Source organism: Myotis lucifugus, unplaced genomic scaffold (assembly GCF_000147115.1).
Source record: "Myotis lucifugus unplaced genomic scaffold, Myoluc2.0 scaffold_8, whole genome shotgun sequence".
Classification (NCBI taxonomy): domain Eukaryota; kingdom Metazoa; phylum Chordata; class Mammalia; order Chiroptera; family Vespertilionidae; genus Myotis; species Myotis lucifugus.
Window position 1 is genome coordinate 2,293,286 of NW_005871056.1, and position 17,066 is coordinate 2,310,351.

General features: G+C 43.0%; 1 protein-coding gene across 2 annotated transcripts in view; it reads right to left on the reverse strand.

The window, feature by feature from the left end:
- Positions 1–17,066, reverse strand: part of PLCL2 (phospholipase C like 2) — a 162,206-nt gene that overhangs the window by 18,681 nt on the left and 126,459 nt on the right. Inside the window, exon 4 of one of the 2 annotated variants that reach the window (XM_006083663.1) lies at positions 15,488–15,563. The exons of the other annotated variant lie outside the window; for it this stretch is intronic. Within the exon in view, the coding sequence (XP_006083725.1) occupies positions 15,488–15,563 (76 nt within the window). The remainder of the gene's footprint in view (positions 1–15,487; positions 15,564–17,066) is intronic. 2 annotated transcript variants of the gene reach the window in all.

Below are 17,066 nucleotides of genomic sequence, written 5' to 3' on the forward strand. Positions count from 1 at the left end.
TCTCTGTTCCTAGTGAAAAGCTGTGGGTTATTTTCCTTCTGAAATGTTAGCCAAGAAGAAAATCTGCTTAAATTCCTTTGTGGTAATGAACTTGAGAACTAAGTAGATAGACAGCAAACCATGAGACAGCAGGGAAAGGACAAATGGCAAACCCATACTCATGTGATTTCCACGCGAGTTTAGCTCAGTCTGGTCTACAGGGAATGGAAGACACAGGCCATGGGACCAAAGAACAAGGCCTGGCAATGGGTCCATGGTGGGGACTGCACCAATCATTTAACCTTTTGGTTTAGTTATAATGTTAAATTTCACAAAAGTATATTATTTCATTCCATGTCTTCTCTCAAAAATCTAAACAGATTTTTTTTCATACTGGTAGGTGTTGGTTTCACGTAATTTTTCAATTATTGTTTTAAAATACTTTATAACTTAAATATTTTAAAGGTTTTTCTTGGAGAGGCTTAAAGCTTACCGACAAAACAATGAAATATAATGCTGATACAAGTATCATGTTTTATAAAAATTAATAAATGAGTGTAAATTTTCTAAGATGATATAATTAAGAATGTTAGTACAACTGCATAAAATGGAATGTAGTGAAGAGAAATTTCCACTTCTCATCTAATTTCCTGCTTCCCATCACAGATAAACTTAGATGAAAACCAAACAACCATATCTTATCCTAACCCTAAACCTAATACTAGCACAAGAACAGGCATTTATATAAATGGAAAATAACGGAGACCCTGGAAATCGACTCGTGCCATTATGGTAATTAATATTTGACGAAGGAGGTTAGAGAATACAATGGAGTAAAAAAAAAATCTCTTCAATAAATGGTGTTGAGAAAATTGGACAGGTACATGCAAAAATATGAAGCCAGACAACTTACACCATACACAAGAATAAACTCAAAATCGGTAAAATTATTAAGTTGAAGTCACAAAACAATAAAAATCCTTGAAGAAAATATATGCAGTAAACTCTCAGACATCTCACTGATACATCTCATAGGGCAAAAGAAACAAGGAAAAAATAAACAAATGGGACTACATCAAATTAAAAAGCTTCTGTACAGCAAAAGAAACCATCATCAAAATGAGAAGTGAGCTCACTGCATGGGAGAATATATTTGCCAATGAAACATCTGATAAAGGGTTAATTTCCAAAATATATAAAGAACTCAAAGGAAGACAAACAATCCAATTTAAAAATGGGCAAAAGACCTGAATGGACACTTCTCCAAGATGGCCAAGAGACATATGAAAAAATGCTCAAAGTCACTGATCATCAGAGAGATGCAAATTAAAACCACAATGAGGTGGAGGAGAACCAAGATGGTGGCTTAGGTAAATGCCTGTACTCACCGCCTCCCACAACCACATCAAAATTACAACCAAAATACAGAACAACCATCATTCAGCCTGAAAGCTGACTGAATGGAAATCCTACAACTAGAGAAGCAGAGCAGAAAGCACACTGAGACTGGTAGGAGCGGGAAGGCACAGAACAGGCTGGTCTGACACCCATCTGTGCCATTTTTTAATTGGGAGGGAGATCGTTTCTGCAGAGGCCGCCTGGAGAAGCCCCACACCTGCCCCCCAGCGCAGGGTTTCAGAGCTGGGGAGAGAAGTCCCCATAATTTCAGGCAGTAAAAACTATAGGGGATTGTGTGCTGGAGACCCCAGTGTTCCACTTAAAGGGCTGGCGCATGAATTTACCTGGACTCCCAGCAGCGGGTGGCTTTGGGGGACTCAAAGATCTTACGTATAGACAGTAGGGTGGTGAGGCATGGGGTGGGGTGGGAACTAGGTAGAGGTGGACAATGGGGGGGGGAGGGACATCTGCAATATTCTTAATAATAAAGATTTTAAAACAATAACAAAAAAGTATAATGAGGGCCTGGCCAGCATGGTTCAGTGGTTGAGCGTTGACCTATGAACCAAGAGGTCATGGTTCCATTCCCAGTCAGGGTCCATGCCTGGATGGAGGCTAGATCCCTAGTGTGGGGCATGTAGGAGGCAGCTGATCAATGATTCTCTCTCATCATTGATATTTCTATCTCTCTCTCCTTCTCCCTTCCTCTCTGAAATCAATAAAAACATATATTTTTAAAAACTACAATGAAATATCACCTCACACCTGCCAGAGTGGCTACCATCAGTAAATCAACAAACAACAAGTGCTGGTGCAGCTACTATGCAAAACAATATGGAGTTTCCTCAAAAAATTAAAAATGGAATTGCAATTTGACCCAGCCATCCCACTTCTGAGTGCTCATCAGTAGATGAGTGGATAAAAAAGTTATGGTACATTTACACAATGGAATACTATCTATAATAATAACAAAAGTGTAATATACAAATGGACTGAATGGCCAAACAGCAGAACGACCATCCAGACGACCACACTATGACACGCACTGTGACCAGGCCAGCCAAGGTGGGTGCGATGCAATTGGTCGCCCCCCAACACCCATTGCCCCACGATCACCCCACAGAGGGAGGCCCAGGCCACTGGCCAGCGGGGCGACCAACTGGGGGGCAAGGAGAGGGGGTGGCAGCAGATGTAGGTAGTGCCAGGCCAAGGCGGGTAGGGGTGGGGCCGGCTGCAGGCAGCCGGGGGAAGCCTAGATGCCGGGTGCCAGCAGCCGGAGGGAAGCCAGTGTCTGCAGCTGGGGGAAGGAAGGTCTACCCTTGCACGAATTTCGTGCATTGGACCTCTAGTACAGATATAAAAAAGAAGAACCTCTTACCCTTTCGGACAGTGTGGATGGACCTGTAGATTATTATGCTAAGCGAAATAAGCCGATCAGAAGAAGACAAGTATCACATGATCTCTCTTACATGTGAAATCTAATGAAAAAGATAAACTGACAAACAAAATAGGTCAAGAGGCATAGATGCAGGGAACAGACTGACAGATCTCAGAGGGGAGGGGTGAGGAGGACGGGAAGAGATTAACCAAAGAACTCCTATGCATAGTGTGGTGAAGGCCTGGGTGGGGTGAGGGCTGTGTTGAGGGCGGTAAAGGGGGGAAAATGGGAGACATCTGTAATACTGTCAACAATAAACAAATTAAAAAACATATGACCTATATAATACTAAGATATGAAAGAGGCTTTTGCTTTGAAGGGAAGGGGGTTTTAGTCAGAATCATGGCATCATTTCCTCTTCAATTGAAACGGATGCCATTTATTCTTGCCAAACATAAAGCAGATGACCTTTCAAACATTCTGGTTGGGATTTTCTCTACCAATATAAATGATATGAACCTAAAATATACCACGTAGCATATGGCTAAAAATATTTAGAAGTATAATTTTTAAATATACTCATAATATATATTTAAAATTTTAATTTATTTCAAATGTCCCAAATTAGGTGTAGTGAGCTAGTTCCTGGAAAATGGAATATAACACAGGTCTATGTGGGACCTCATTCAAGAGGTCAGTTTATCAACAGTTATCAAAAGTACCGCAATATAACATGGTCTGCATGTGTCTCATGGCACAACATCAAAGTATCTTGAAAACAAAATATGGATATCGCATCATTTTTCCAACTAATTTACATAAGTCCTTGTTAAAGTATTCATCCTCTGTAATTTATCCATTGCCCCAGAATGCCAGCGGTTGAAGTTTGGGGTGCCGAGGAAACATGGGTGTTTATACCATAATCCCATGGAACATGGAAATGCCTAGTTTTCATATAGTTCCAGTTGGTAGTCTCTTTTTCTTGGCCTTCTTCCCAAACAATCTTGGCATTAACAAAAACCAAACTATTTTAAGAAGGATTTTGAGCTGTTAAATCCCGTTCCACATGAGGTGGAAGAGATAAACCAGGTCTCTTAAATATATCCACGAAACCCAGATGGATGGCACGCTCCCCGAGACGCCACAGCCACAGCAGTATAGTTGTGAATGGGTTATATGGAGAAGGTTCTACTTGCTCTGCCAGCAGGTTCCACCTGGGTAAGTCTAGGTAAGATCGAGTTGCATGACTTGTAGTCTTTTGTGGTATCTAATCACCACACCACCATTCCGAACACATGGCCACGTGACTCACCTGATCACACAGGAGGAGTGTTTTGCAGGACCCTCCTCACTTCATTTCACTTGAGAAATAAAAAGGCTTCTTCACCCCAGTTACACAGTAAATCGATTCTTCCTCTGCCAGTTGGGCATGGCCACCATCACCAGGACTCTCATGACCTCACTGTTCCTCATGTCCCTTTCTTTTTACACCTCTTCTTACTTTACAAAGACAGTATAATCATGTGGCTCAATACTTTGAAAAGTAGAAACGGGTATACAGAGAATTATCTTTCTCTTCCCTATCTCCCCGTCTCCTTGCTCCCCTTTGGTCCGGCAACCGTTATTTCTTCTTACGTATCCTTCCAGAGAGGGAGGCGCTGACAAGCAAGCACACAGGTCTCCGTTCTCTCACCTCTTACACCAAAAACTAGTAAAGAGCACACACTGTTTGCCTTGCCTTTTAAAACTGTATCTTATGTATACGCACAAATAAGATATACATGTACATATTTATGTATTTTTTACTTGTATATATACTTAAGATCTGCCATATATCTGTATATATGTTGTGTGTAGGTGAATATGTATACAGGGTGGGGCCAAAATAGGTTTGTAATTGTGCGTATGTGAAACAGAGCTTATTCTTGTATTATTATTTATTAACTAGAGGCCCAGTGCACAAAATTCGTGCACTCAGGAGAGTCCCTTAGCCCGGCCTGCACCCTCTTACAGTCCAGGACCCATTGGGGGATGTCCAACTGCTGCGAAGGTGGGAGAGGCTCCCACCACTGCAGCTGCGCTCATCAGCTGTGAGCCCGGCTTCTGGCTGAGTGACACTCCCCCTTCGGGAGCACACTGACCACCAGGGGGCAGCTCCTGCTTTGAGCATCTGCCCCCTGGTGTTCAGTGTGCATCATATGACTGGTCATTTCACCGTTCAGTTAATTTGCATATTAGCCTTTTATTATATAGGATTATTGTATTATTTTCCATATGAACAACTGTAAACCTACTTTTGCCCCACCCTGTATTTCATTCTTCTATTATGGTAGCATAATGGTCCATTCTATGCATCTATCATGATGTATTGAACAAGGCCCTCCTACTGAACATTTAGGTTGTTCGAAGTGTTACAGTGAATCCTATACATGTCTTTCCCCAAGTACATGATCAAATCTGCATAAACTCTGAAAAATGGAATTGCCGTTTCAAAGTGTCTATCATGTGCAATTCTGAAATATACTGCCATATGGCCTTCCCTGGGTGTGAACCCAAATTACATCCCCCAACATGTGCCAGTTTTAGTTTCTCCCATATTCTCACCAATCCATCATGACCTATGTGTGCTGGAGCTTTGGGGTCCTTGAATCAAATGTTTGAAACTGATGCATGAAAAAAGACTGAAAAAAGGCATCTCCTTGAAATACCTCATTTACTCAACTTCTGATCAACCACCCAAGCTACAGTCATTTTCGGGGTGGGGTGGGGGTGCTGTACAAGACTCCTGCAGGGTCTTCCAGCATCTGCACCTGCCCTGATCCCCCGCCCCATGCTGGCGCAGCCACTCCTCTGCCCTGACCCTCAGAATGACCTCTCATCTTCCTGAGCACAGGGCCAGCATCCTCACCAGGGTCTGGTCTCCCCAGCCACCTGGCCCTCCCTCCTCACAGCACCGCAGCCTCACTGGCCTGCTGGTTCCTCCTGCACACCAAGCGCTCTCCCCTAAGGTCTCGCCTTGGTGGCCCCTCTTCCTGGGACAATCCCTTTCCAGATGTTTGAAAAGCTTGCTCTCCACCTCCGATCACATCTCGGCACAAATGTCACTGGTTCACGGAGGTCTTTGTGGAGCACTTCATTTAAGAGGCCCATTCTGGCACTCTATCCCCTTATCTGCCTCACTGTTTTCAAAACACTCATCGCTGTCTGATACACTTTCCTGTATTTTTTTTTTTATCTCCCACAACTAGATTTCAGCTTCATGAAGGCAGCAATTGAGGCTTTTTGTTCATAATTGTATTTATTTCCTATACCTGGGACAGGTTTGCATCTTTTAAAATGAGGCTGAATATCTTTTCATTTTGTTTAGAGTCTTTTGAATTTCCTTATCATGAACTGTGTTCCTAATTCTTTGCAAAGAAAACAAACACTGGGGTTGTTGGCCTTTAGCTTACTGATTTTTGGAGTTTCTTACACGTTGGGGATATTAGCCCTTTCTGGTATGTATTGTTAACAATTTTCACAGTTTTTCATTTTTTTGAGACTTTGCTTGTGACAGTTCTGCCACCAAAATTCTTTTCATGCAGACTAATACACCACGGCTGCTGGCTCAATGTCATGTTAAAGCTTCTGGGTTTGTGCTGTTCCCTTGCCTGCACCTCCAGTCTCATTGCTGTTCTTTATCACAGTTGCTACTAGCGTGGGTCACGACTGGATGGGACCCTGTGGCACCCTGAGGGCCTCCCACATGCCCACCTCCCACCTCCACCTGGAGCCCCCTGAGGACAGGGAAGTGAAGTCCCCGGCTTCTGTCAGACTGAGAGTAAGGACCTAATAAATGTCTGGTGAATGAATGAATGAACAAATAAGTGCAGCATTCAATGTTAAATTCAATTCAAACTATATTTACTGAGTGCTAGCTTTGTGCCACGCTAGCTTTCTCGGCATGTGGGACATGTTATGAATAAACCGAGATCCCTGCCCTTAAGGAGCTGACATTCTATTTGGAAGTAGACGCTTGATAAGCAACAGATGTAGGTCAACTATAGGGCAGGTTACAAGGTAACGACTGCTCTAGAAAAAGACAAAGTAGAACAGGGTGAGGGGGTCAGGTGTGCCAGGGATGCTTCTAAGCTTCGATGCTGAACCTCCAGTTCTGAATTATCTATATATATAAAAGCCTAAGCAACCGTTACAACCAAACGACTGGAACGACCGATTGCTATGGCGGGCACTGACTACCAGGGGACAGACGCTCAATGCAAGAGCTGCTCTCTGGTGGTCAGTGCATTCCCACAGCCAACCTCCCGCGATCCCTCCCTGGGCTGACTAATCTCCTCTGGCCCCTCCCCCCAGGTTGGCCTGGCCCTAATCGGCCCCAATTGGGGGCAGGCAAGCTGGCCAACCTCCCATGGTCTCTCCCCCCCAGCTGGCCCCGCCGGGCTGGCCAAGCTGAGGGACCCCACCTATGCATGAATTCATGCACTGGGCTTCTAGTAGACTCATAATCATATCCCAGGATTTTCTATATTTCCCCAACCCTTTCCTCCTTGGAGAACTCATCCAATCAAGTGAGTCTTCATTTGGACGACACCAATTCTATCTCTATCTATAGGCCTGAATCCATCCCAGGCTTCATTATAGTTGCCTCAACAACTTATCAGCTATTTCTGTTTGACTACCTGCTATGTTCTGAATGTTTGTGTGCCTCCCCCACCCCCTCCAATTCATATGTTACAATCCTAATGCTGAATGTGATGGTATCAGGAGGTGGGGCTTTGGGAGGGTGCTTAGGTCAAGAGGGTGGTGCCCTCATGAATGGGCTTAGTGTTCTTGTGAAGGGAGCCCAGAGAGCTCCCTAGCACCTTCCACCAAGGAAGACACAGTGAGATGGTGCCGTCTATGAACTAGGAAGTGGACCCTCACAAGCCACAACATAAATCTCCTGGCACCATGATCTTGGACTTCCCAGCCTCCAGACTTGTGAGAAATAAATTTCTGTTATTTATAAGCTATCCAGTCTACAGTATTTTGTTATAGCAGCTAGCATGGACTAAGACACCATCCTCCTGTGATCTCATACTCACCACACCTAAATGAGACCTTCATAATCAACTTCTTCCTATTCTAAAATTTCAGGCATCCACGTCCCATTTCTGGGAGAAGTATTTGAATAGGGAGGGTAAAGGAGAGAGACGAGTCAATCAGTGAGTTCCCAAACCTGTCCCTAACTCTTTAATGGCCCCACTACCAATCAATCGCTCAAGCGAGTGCACGTCTGAGTCTGAACAGTTACTTGTTCCCTTTGAAGGTAAAGAGGCTCCCAGATGAGCATGAACCAGGAGAGGGCCTGCTGTGCTCCACCCTCTATAGAGAGGTTCTCACAGCCTGAATGTGCTCATTCAAATGCATATTCCTGAGCCAGACCCCCGAAGATTCCATATTGGGGTGATACAAAGAAATTGCATTCCATATGGAGAAATACTATTAGTATGACAGCTGACTGGGGAATCTTGAAGTAGGATGGGTGATGGGCACAGAAGGTGGTGGGGGTGTGGGGAGACAGCGTGGGTTTCTGAAACCCTTTGCTTATTTTGAAGTTTTGCCCTGAGTTGGCCTAGTTGTCACCTTTGTGACCATTCCCTCTAACCTCTCTTATTAGCGATGAAAGTTCCTTTGGGAGAATCCAAGGGGGAAGACATGCTGGCCAGCCCCTGAAGACCTCCACGCTTCTTGGCTGCCCATGGCTTCACTAACTGTGTGCTAATTAGAGCACCTAGGAGAGGATGTGGTGGTTTGGCACCCATTCCTTAAGAACAGGGAGATGCTGAGGGCTCCAAAGGAGTTACGGGCACCCAACTTGGTCCTTATGTCTCGCCTTCAGTGGTCACTCTTATTTTTTTTTAAATATTTTATTGGTTTTTTTACAGAGAGGAAGGGAGAAGGATAGAGAGTAAGAAACATCGATGAGAGAGAAACATCGATCAGCTGCCTCCTGCCCACCTCCTACTGGGGATGTGCCCGCAACCAAGGTACATGCCCTTGACTGGAATCGAACCCGGGACCCTTCAGTCCACAGGCCAACGCTCTATTTTAGTGGTCACTCTTCACCTACAAAGTCAGGCATTAACTTTTCTCCTTGAAACTCATGTCGCTGGGCTGTAATTTATGTATCCCGTGCCGCTGTATGGGCTCACTTCTTTAAGCTGGCAATCTTTTTAAGTAACTGATGAAGCCATTTCAAAATTAGACCATCAATCTCAGATCACTGTATTTTAGAGCCGATGGGGCCCAGCAGGGAATCACAATCCCATGTCACTTGGAAGGAGGAAAATCAGGCAAGAGAGGAGTCAAATGACTAACCTAGTATCATACAGCATGACATGGACGGTACAGAAGGCACAAGAACATGGGAAGCACCTCCTCAGTCTGTAAAATGGAGCTGAGAAACATCCCGCCATAAATGAAAACAAAAGTTATAGGCTCCCAGGTCTCCTTTTGTAAACATGTTCAAACAGAACACTTGTGAAGTGCTCTCAGAACAAATCTTCCGGATGATTTATGTTTACTCTGTCGGGCAAGATAATGATGTGAGCAAACCAAGTGATAGATGGTGACAGGTTGCTTATCTGGTAACCCCCGCTCCTAAAAACGCACTGAGACCCAAGGAGTTTGCAAAATAAAAAAGGTCTCTGAGCAATCAAATCCCAGTCACGTAGGTCTGCCCAACAGCCTGCTGCTTCTCCCCAGAGGGGAGTGCGTCAGGCTCTCATCTGCTTTTAGGTAAAATAAATCCATCAAGCCTGGTCACAGGGGAGATGCCAACTCCTCCGCAGACTAGAAGCAGTAAATTAGAAGGAAAAAAAACAGTGGAGTACAATAGACAGTCAGAAATGCAGTACCAATTAGCAGTAGGAAGTGAAATTTGAATGAAATGAAATTTAACTATTAACCCTGGGAATGGAATCTGAACAGACAGAGAGAGGACATTCATAGGCTGTGCAGGTTAAGGGTATCCCAAAATGTAAAGGCTCTCGGGGGAACAGACACATAATAATAATAATAATAATAATAATAATAATAATAATAGGTGCCCCTCAAAATGACCCAGAGTCATTGAAAACTCAAATTAGTTTTGGCAAAGCAAATTTAAGAAAGCAGGGATGTATGGAATCCATTATAGAAAAGTTCTCATTAAACTGATTAAAATGGAGGGTAATGAAAGCTTTCATTATTGGAAAGTTGCCTTATATCCCACTTTCCTCCGTAATGATGCAACCCTGCCACGCGTGAGACTGACTGCCTTAGAACTTCTAAAAAGAAGCTTCTATTTCAGTGGGTCGGGGGAGGGGAAAGCTGGGTTTTCTTTCATTTGACCTTGACCTTCCCTCCGTCATTTGTGGAAGAATGAGAACCAATTCTCTGGCCAGACGAGGAACCAGGCTCTCGCCCACTCCAGCTCATAAACATCCCTCTGGGCACCGAGCCTGCCCACAAACCTGGCGAGTCCAGCAGGGGTCCTGGGCAGTAACCTCACCTAACACCCAACACTGTCCCCTAGCCCTGTGAGTACGGCCCAGGTCTTCTCGGGGACATCCTTAGGGATTCCTGTGGCAGCTTCTGTTTCCTAATTCCTTCCATCCTATTATACATTTAGTCATTTAATTTTTATCAGAATTCTGCATGCACATCGTTTAAAGAGCCAAATAATTGTCCCCGTTCCCCATCTCCAGGAGCAGTGACATTCGACCCCTTTGGCTGAGTTTTGTTTCCTTCTTTAGTCTACATTTCTAAGTAACACGCTTATATTGTTTAGCTTTCTTTTCAAGTGTCACCTATTAAACTCCCACATGAAGGATGAGAACTTTGCTATTTTTAAACTCCCTACTGGCAGGACACAGGCAGTCTCTCAGGGTCTCATTACTTCTTAACCTGGACCTGGGACAGCTCCTGTACCCCTGCCTTAACCCTCAGGGGTACCTGGTGCCACTGAGCTCTGGGCTGTTGGGGGTGGTCTGCAGTGTGACTCACATCACTGGTCAAATCCCAGCCCCCCAGTATGAGTTAGAGAGAGAGAGGAGAAAGAGAGAGAGAGAGAGAGAGAGAGAATGAGAACTAGAAAATCTGGCTAATCTTACATAAACTTTTTTTAAAAAGAACCTTTCTGATGCTTCTCCCGCTGCAGCTTCCTGACCGGCTGCCCTGCACACGCTCCTTACTAGTCACCTGCTTTGCTATTCCTTGGAAGAACAGGCATTGTTGGGTGTAGAGTGAGTGTGGGAGTGTATTCGACTGTGCTCGTTAATTTGTGCACACTCACTCACATAGCCATGCCACTTACTACTCATCTGTCTCACTCATGCGGCGGCCCAGACCCACTCACCCCGCATCACCCTCGTCCCATCTAACTAGTCCCTTTACTGGCACCACCGACCTCTGGCTGAACAAGGGGTGAGTGTTCCTTCCCACACTCTTGTCCTGTTCTAGTTCCCTCGTTTACCTCCTCACCCGAGGCTGTATTCTAGGGCAGCAAGTACTTCCTTGTCCACCTTCTCAAAGGAAAGCACTCCTCTCGTCCTTGGAATCCCTCTGAAGGTCACAGCACTCCGCATTATCTGAGAGGAGGGTCCTTCCCTCCTCCTAAGGCAGTGATGGTGAACCTATGACACGTGTGTCAGAGGTGACACTTGAACTCATTTTTTTAGTTGATTTTTCTTTGTTAAATGGCATTTAAATATATAAAATAAATATCAAAAATATAAGTCTTTTTTTACTATGGTTGCAAATATCAAAAAATTTCTATATGTGACACGGCACCAGAGTTAAGTTAGGGTTTTTCAAAATGCTGACACGCCGAGCTCAAAAGGTTCACCATCACTGTGCTAAGGTCATGACTGTACTTGATGCCTGCCTCCTCGCTTTCCCATCCTTCATGCCATCTCATCTTTTAATGCAGCAGTTCTCAACCTGTGGGTCACGACCCCTTTGGTGTTCAAACGACCCTTTCACAGGGGTTGCCCAAGACCATCCTGCATATCAGATATTTACATTACAATTCATAACAGTAGCAACATTACAGTTATGAAGTAGCAACGAAAATAATTTTATGGTTGGGTCACAACATGAGGAACTGTATTTAAAGGGCCAGAAGGTTGAGAACCACTGTTTTATGTCTTCCTCTTCACTGGATCTTGCCTATTCCTGGGAACATGGTTCTCTTATTAAGATTTCCCTTGTGCCCTCTGACCCTCTGTGCTGCCATATTCTCATTCTCTTCTTAAGAGAGAGACTACAGAGGCTTCCCCAACTGCCCACCGCCTGGTGGGCCCCTCTGTCCTCCCTGCAGTCTGTCCCTTTGGGCTGTCTGCCAGCAGGGAAGGTCCTAGCCTGCCTGGGCTGGAGATCTCCCCTTTACCTTCCTCTCCTGCCTCACTCCCTCTTCTCAGTAACATCAGCACACACATTTCTATCTCCAAAAAAATCAACTGCATAGTCAGAGTCTGAATCTGTCCAAACCGGACACACTTTTTAACAGCAGACCTCTTTATTTTTACTTGTTTAAATGACGGTTAATCTAGTAAGAATATAAATTAGTGTTTAGAAGTATGAAATGCTTCTAAAATAATCCTCTCTTACAGCACTTTGGTGACCCATATCTTCATTTTGTCATTGCAAGATTAAAGTTATGCAAGCAGAACAGCAATTACTTATCAAAAGTAAAATCTTATGCAAATGTTTTAAGCCAAATACAAATGAGCAATTCTTCATATGACTAATAACAATATGCCCTATGATAACTGTAAATATGAGAAACAAGAGATCAAGGGCCTCTAAAATAAGCACTGGGATGGTGGAAGGGCTGTGTAGGCGGTCAGGGGTAACTATGAAACCACAGGACCATTGTCATAGATGTGATACGTGTACACAACGGAACCTTACTCAGCCATAAGAAAAGATCAAATACTGTCATTTACGACAATGTGGATGCAAAAAAGCTTAGAACCATAAGATTTCACTCATATGTGGGATATAAAACTGAAACTCATAGGCACAGACAACAGTATGGTGGTTACCAGAGGAAAGGGGGCGAGGGAATAGTAAAGGGAAAAGGGAGCCAAATATATGGTGACGAAGATGATTTGCCTTTGGGTGGTGGGAACACAATGAAATATGACGATGATGTATCTTAGAATTGTACTCTTGAAACCTATATAATCTTATTAACCAACTAGAGGCCCAGTGCATGAAATTCATGGATGTCCTGGTTGTCCCTTACTGCCCCCCGCCATCCTAGTTTCCCCCGACTGCCCTCCTCTGCTGGCCTGGTCACCCCTAACTGACCCCCTTGCCGGCCTGGTGGCCCCTCACTGCCCCCCCTGCTGGCCTGGTCGCCCCCAACTGTCCCCCCCCACCAGTCTGGTCTCCCCATGCTGCCTGCTGTTCAGTCCTTTGGTCATCCCTCACTAACCCTCCTGGCGGCCTTGTCACCCCATGCAGCCTGCTATTCAGTTGTCTGTTTGGTTGTTTTGGTCGTGACGGCCCTGGCTTTTTATATATTAGGAAGAATGTCACCCCAATAAATTCAATTAGAAAATAAAATAAAAGAATCGTATATGCTTCTAAAAATCTTTAAACCCAGAGCAACACAAATCATTACACACTGGTGATTCTCTGCCTTTCCCACCAAGAAAAAAATCCTTCATAGACAATACTTCAGTTTTTTAAATACAAGCAAATATATCCCTTACTGAAATCAAATAGAAGGACAACATAAAGCTGCATTATGTTAGAAATTATTAAACTTCATACACCAATGAAGTTGCAAAGAATCGATAAATTGTTAAATAAAGTTATTTTTTTCTGATAAATGTAGTTTCAAATTCTAATAGTCCACACTTCTCATAGCAATACATGCATTTAATAGAATTGAATACTTAGTAAAAGTCAAATCACAGTCAGTTAATATTGGAACAGAATGTGAGAACAGATGTCATGGGTAAAATCCGGAGGGTAACTCAATATGCAAACCTGGTGCCATAGGAGGTTACTATCCTATCTGGAAGGTGGAATACATAAGTAGACTACACAATAACTGAAGAAGCTCTATCGGCTGAACAAAACCCTGTATTCATGTTTGAAGGGCTGAATAGAATGGTTAGGTAACATAATCTCGGAAACATGGAAGGTCTCCTGGAAGACTGTTGAGACAAAAAAGAAGCAAAGCACCGACTGGCAGAGAGGAGGGAGAAGTCCTACCAGAAGGACGGCCATGAAAATCCAACTAAATAGAAACACACACAGGGAATGGAGAAGGGGTGGCAGTCCAAAGGCCAGGCTGATGGGCACCATCACTTCCTTTCTTCCTCTCTGCTCCCAACAGCCTCCCAATCAGCTCTGCCCACGAAAATGCTCTGCACACAGCTGATGATCATCATCTTACAGCTCAATCTCTCTCCCATGCTGTTAGAAAAACAGACAGACAAAAACCAAAGGCTCCCACTGCCTCACAAACCGAGCTCAGACTCCGAGGAAACACAGTAAGTACTCAGCACATTCAATTGTGTGTGACTACTTTCATCCTGTCCAACTGGAAGGTTCTCGAAGGCAGAAACGAATCTTGTTTATTTTTTGATAAGTGCTCGTACAAGTACCTTATGCATAGAAGTTCAAAACATATTTATCAAATGAGCAGATGATGTAATTCATGAATTTTCTATAACATTGTCAAGATGGGTGGGTAGATGACCTTGTGTGGAAGTCAGAAGTTTAGATTTGATACAACAGACTCTCCAGCAAGCTTCTAGAAGTTCTGTATAGGAGAGTGGAATGATAAAAATACTGTTTGAAGTAACTTGAGTTGTGGCTGTAGGGAATATTACCCCAGAAGTAGAAAGATCATTTTGCTAATAATGTTTTGCTACAAAAAGAGTAAAACGAAATGAGATTTTTGTCTGTTCATTAGTCACTAATGTGTATATTCCTTCAATAAACACCAAAAAAGAAAAATGTCTCTTTAATGTATTTTAAATGAGTTCATTCTGATATGAGAGACTTTTTTTTTCAGGCTAGGTAATAGTTATATTTCTTGATTTTAAAGAATAGCAACCAAAAACCTTAGAAATTAAGGACATTCTTATTTATGAATTATAAATATTCTCCATATTAGAATCTTCCAAACTGACACTCAAACAAAATTTGAAAATTGAAAGAACTCCATTTTGTCTGTTCTTATTACAGTGCAGAACACTTGATTTGGGGGTTTTATCACAGCTAAAGTTAGATGGTGGTTTATGTGAGTAGAATTTTATAATCTAGCCTAACACTTGGATGTTAAATTAATGAATTCATCAGCATTTGAAAATGTCAGTGCATTAAAAAGTGCTAAGAGGTTGTAACTGGTGCCTATTCTCCTTTCTAAGAACCTGTTCTTCCTCTGCTCGAGCCTCACCCTCCCTACCATGTGCTAGACAGTGGGGATGACAGGAGGGGGTGGCAGCACAGGGTACACAGGCGAAGAGATAAGTGCAGAGGTCCTCAATTTTGGCTGTTCATTAGGAAAATCTGGGAGCTTTGAACAGCTATGACACCGTAAGCCACACTCCAGGCCAATGTCAATACATTTTAAAAGGCCCTCCCCCTGCCCCACCGGATACTTTGTTATCCAGGCTTGAGAACCAGTGAATCAGAGGCAAAATATATGATTTTATTTTAAACAGAAGACAAGCTTTCACTTACCTGCCTTCTGACAGTGCACAATCTTTTCATACACAGCATCTGCATTTTCAAGCAATGCCTTGAGGGACTGCATCATCTGCAAAGGGAACATCCAGACAAGAATTACACCTGACAGCGACACACCAGGCTGCACACGTGCAAGAGGCGCCTCCCCTAACGTCAGGCCCAGGCTCTTTTCTCTGACTTCCCACTACTCAAGTTCAAATGCGTATGTGAAAAATGATAAATCACACATCACTGTGAAATGGCTTAAGCAACCATTTCAGGTAAGTTTCAGGTATACTAGTAGTGAGGCTTGTACAGTACTGAATTTGAAACTGGAGCCAGTATTGAACTAAGGTCGTTTCAGTGTGAAAAACTACAAATAAATATGTGCATACAGTGTTTTAAATCATATTTTCAGTCATTCATTTCAACAAAATCTTCCACTCCATCTTATAGGCAGTTTCAACACCTACACAACTTACCCTTTGCAGCCCAAATGCCTTCATCTGAAGATCAGTGTAAAACTTATGAGGATCAAAAAACAGCTTCTATTTGATGCATCGCTAATGATGATATTTTTAATGTTCCTATCAATGATTTTAAAATATCCAATCTTGAGTTCTTGTTCCAAATTGTATAAGCTTGCTTTAGCTTTAAGAGCCAAGCTTGAATAAAAAAGGGGTTGGGGCACAGCTGATCTATCATTTTACTCACCAAAGTATTGGGGAAAGTAATGGTTTTGGCTCTAACATTACTATGGAAATGGGATAGCCAGATTCAGCTCTCTGGCTCAAGCAGGTATAATTATTGATGCTTACCTTAAGGGTAGATTCTAACTTTTGTACTTAAACATCCAAATATTTTACATTACAATATTACTCATCTATATTTCATGACATTCTAAATAACAAATACCAATCCATCGTTCTTCATTCCTTTAAATTCTGTGTTGTTTTTCTTTATGGTATTTATCACTGGCTGCCACAGTAATTGTTTCATAGAAATGAAATATAGGTTGGATTATTTGTATAACTCAAAGAACACCATATTTTGATTAATTGCACTTATTTAAACTAAAGCATAATCAATATACCTCTCAAGAAGTGCACCAGATTCTTCAAGTCAGTCACACAGCATTTATCAACTTCCACTGTTCTAAGAGAATTATAGTGAGCACCCAAAGGTTTCATACCGGCAGCCCCTGAGGAGGAACTAGGGACACAGTGACCTACAGGACATAGACCATCTTCAAGGAGTTCACAGCCCAGTGGTGGGGCTTGCACTTCGGAATTCAGTGCTTTCACATTCACTCTTCAAGATCTGAGTCATTTCTGTAAATTAAAATAGTCTATTTTACAGCTTGACATACTGAACAGGCAGTGATGAAAATGAATAGTCAAGAACTCAATTATACTGATATCAAGTCATTTGTACTATTACATAATTCGCATACTGAAAAGGTTCATCTCGTCACTGGTAACCTTTTCCAGCTTTGATGTCAAGCCAAATGAGAGATATAAAGAAGCAAGAACTTATTCAAGCAAGGATGGTGGCTGTCACAGCTCAGTATCAAAGAACTGGCAACTGTGCCTCC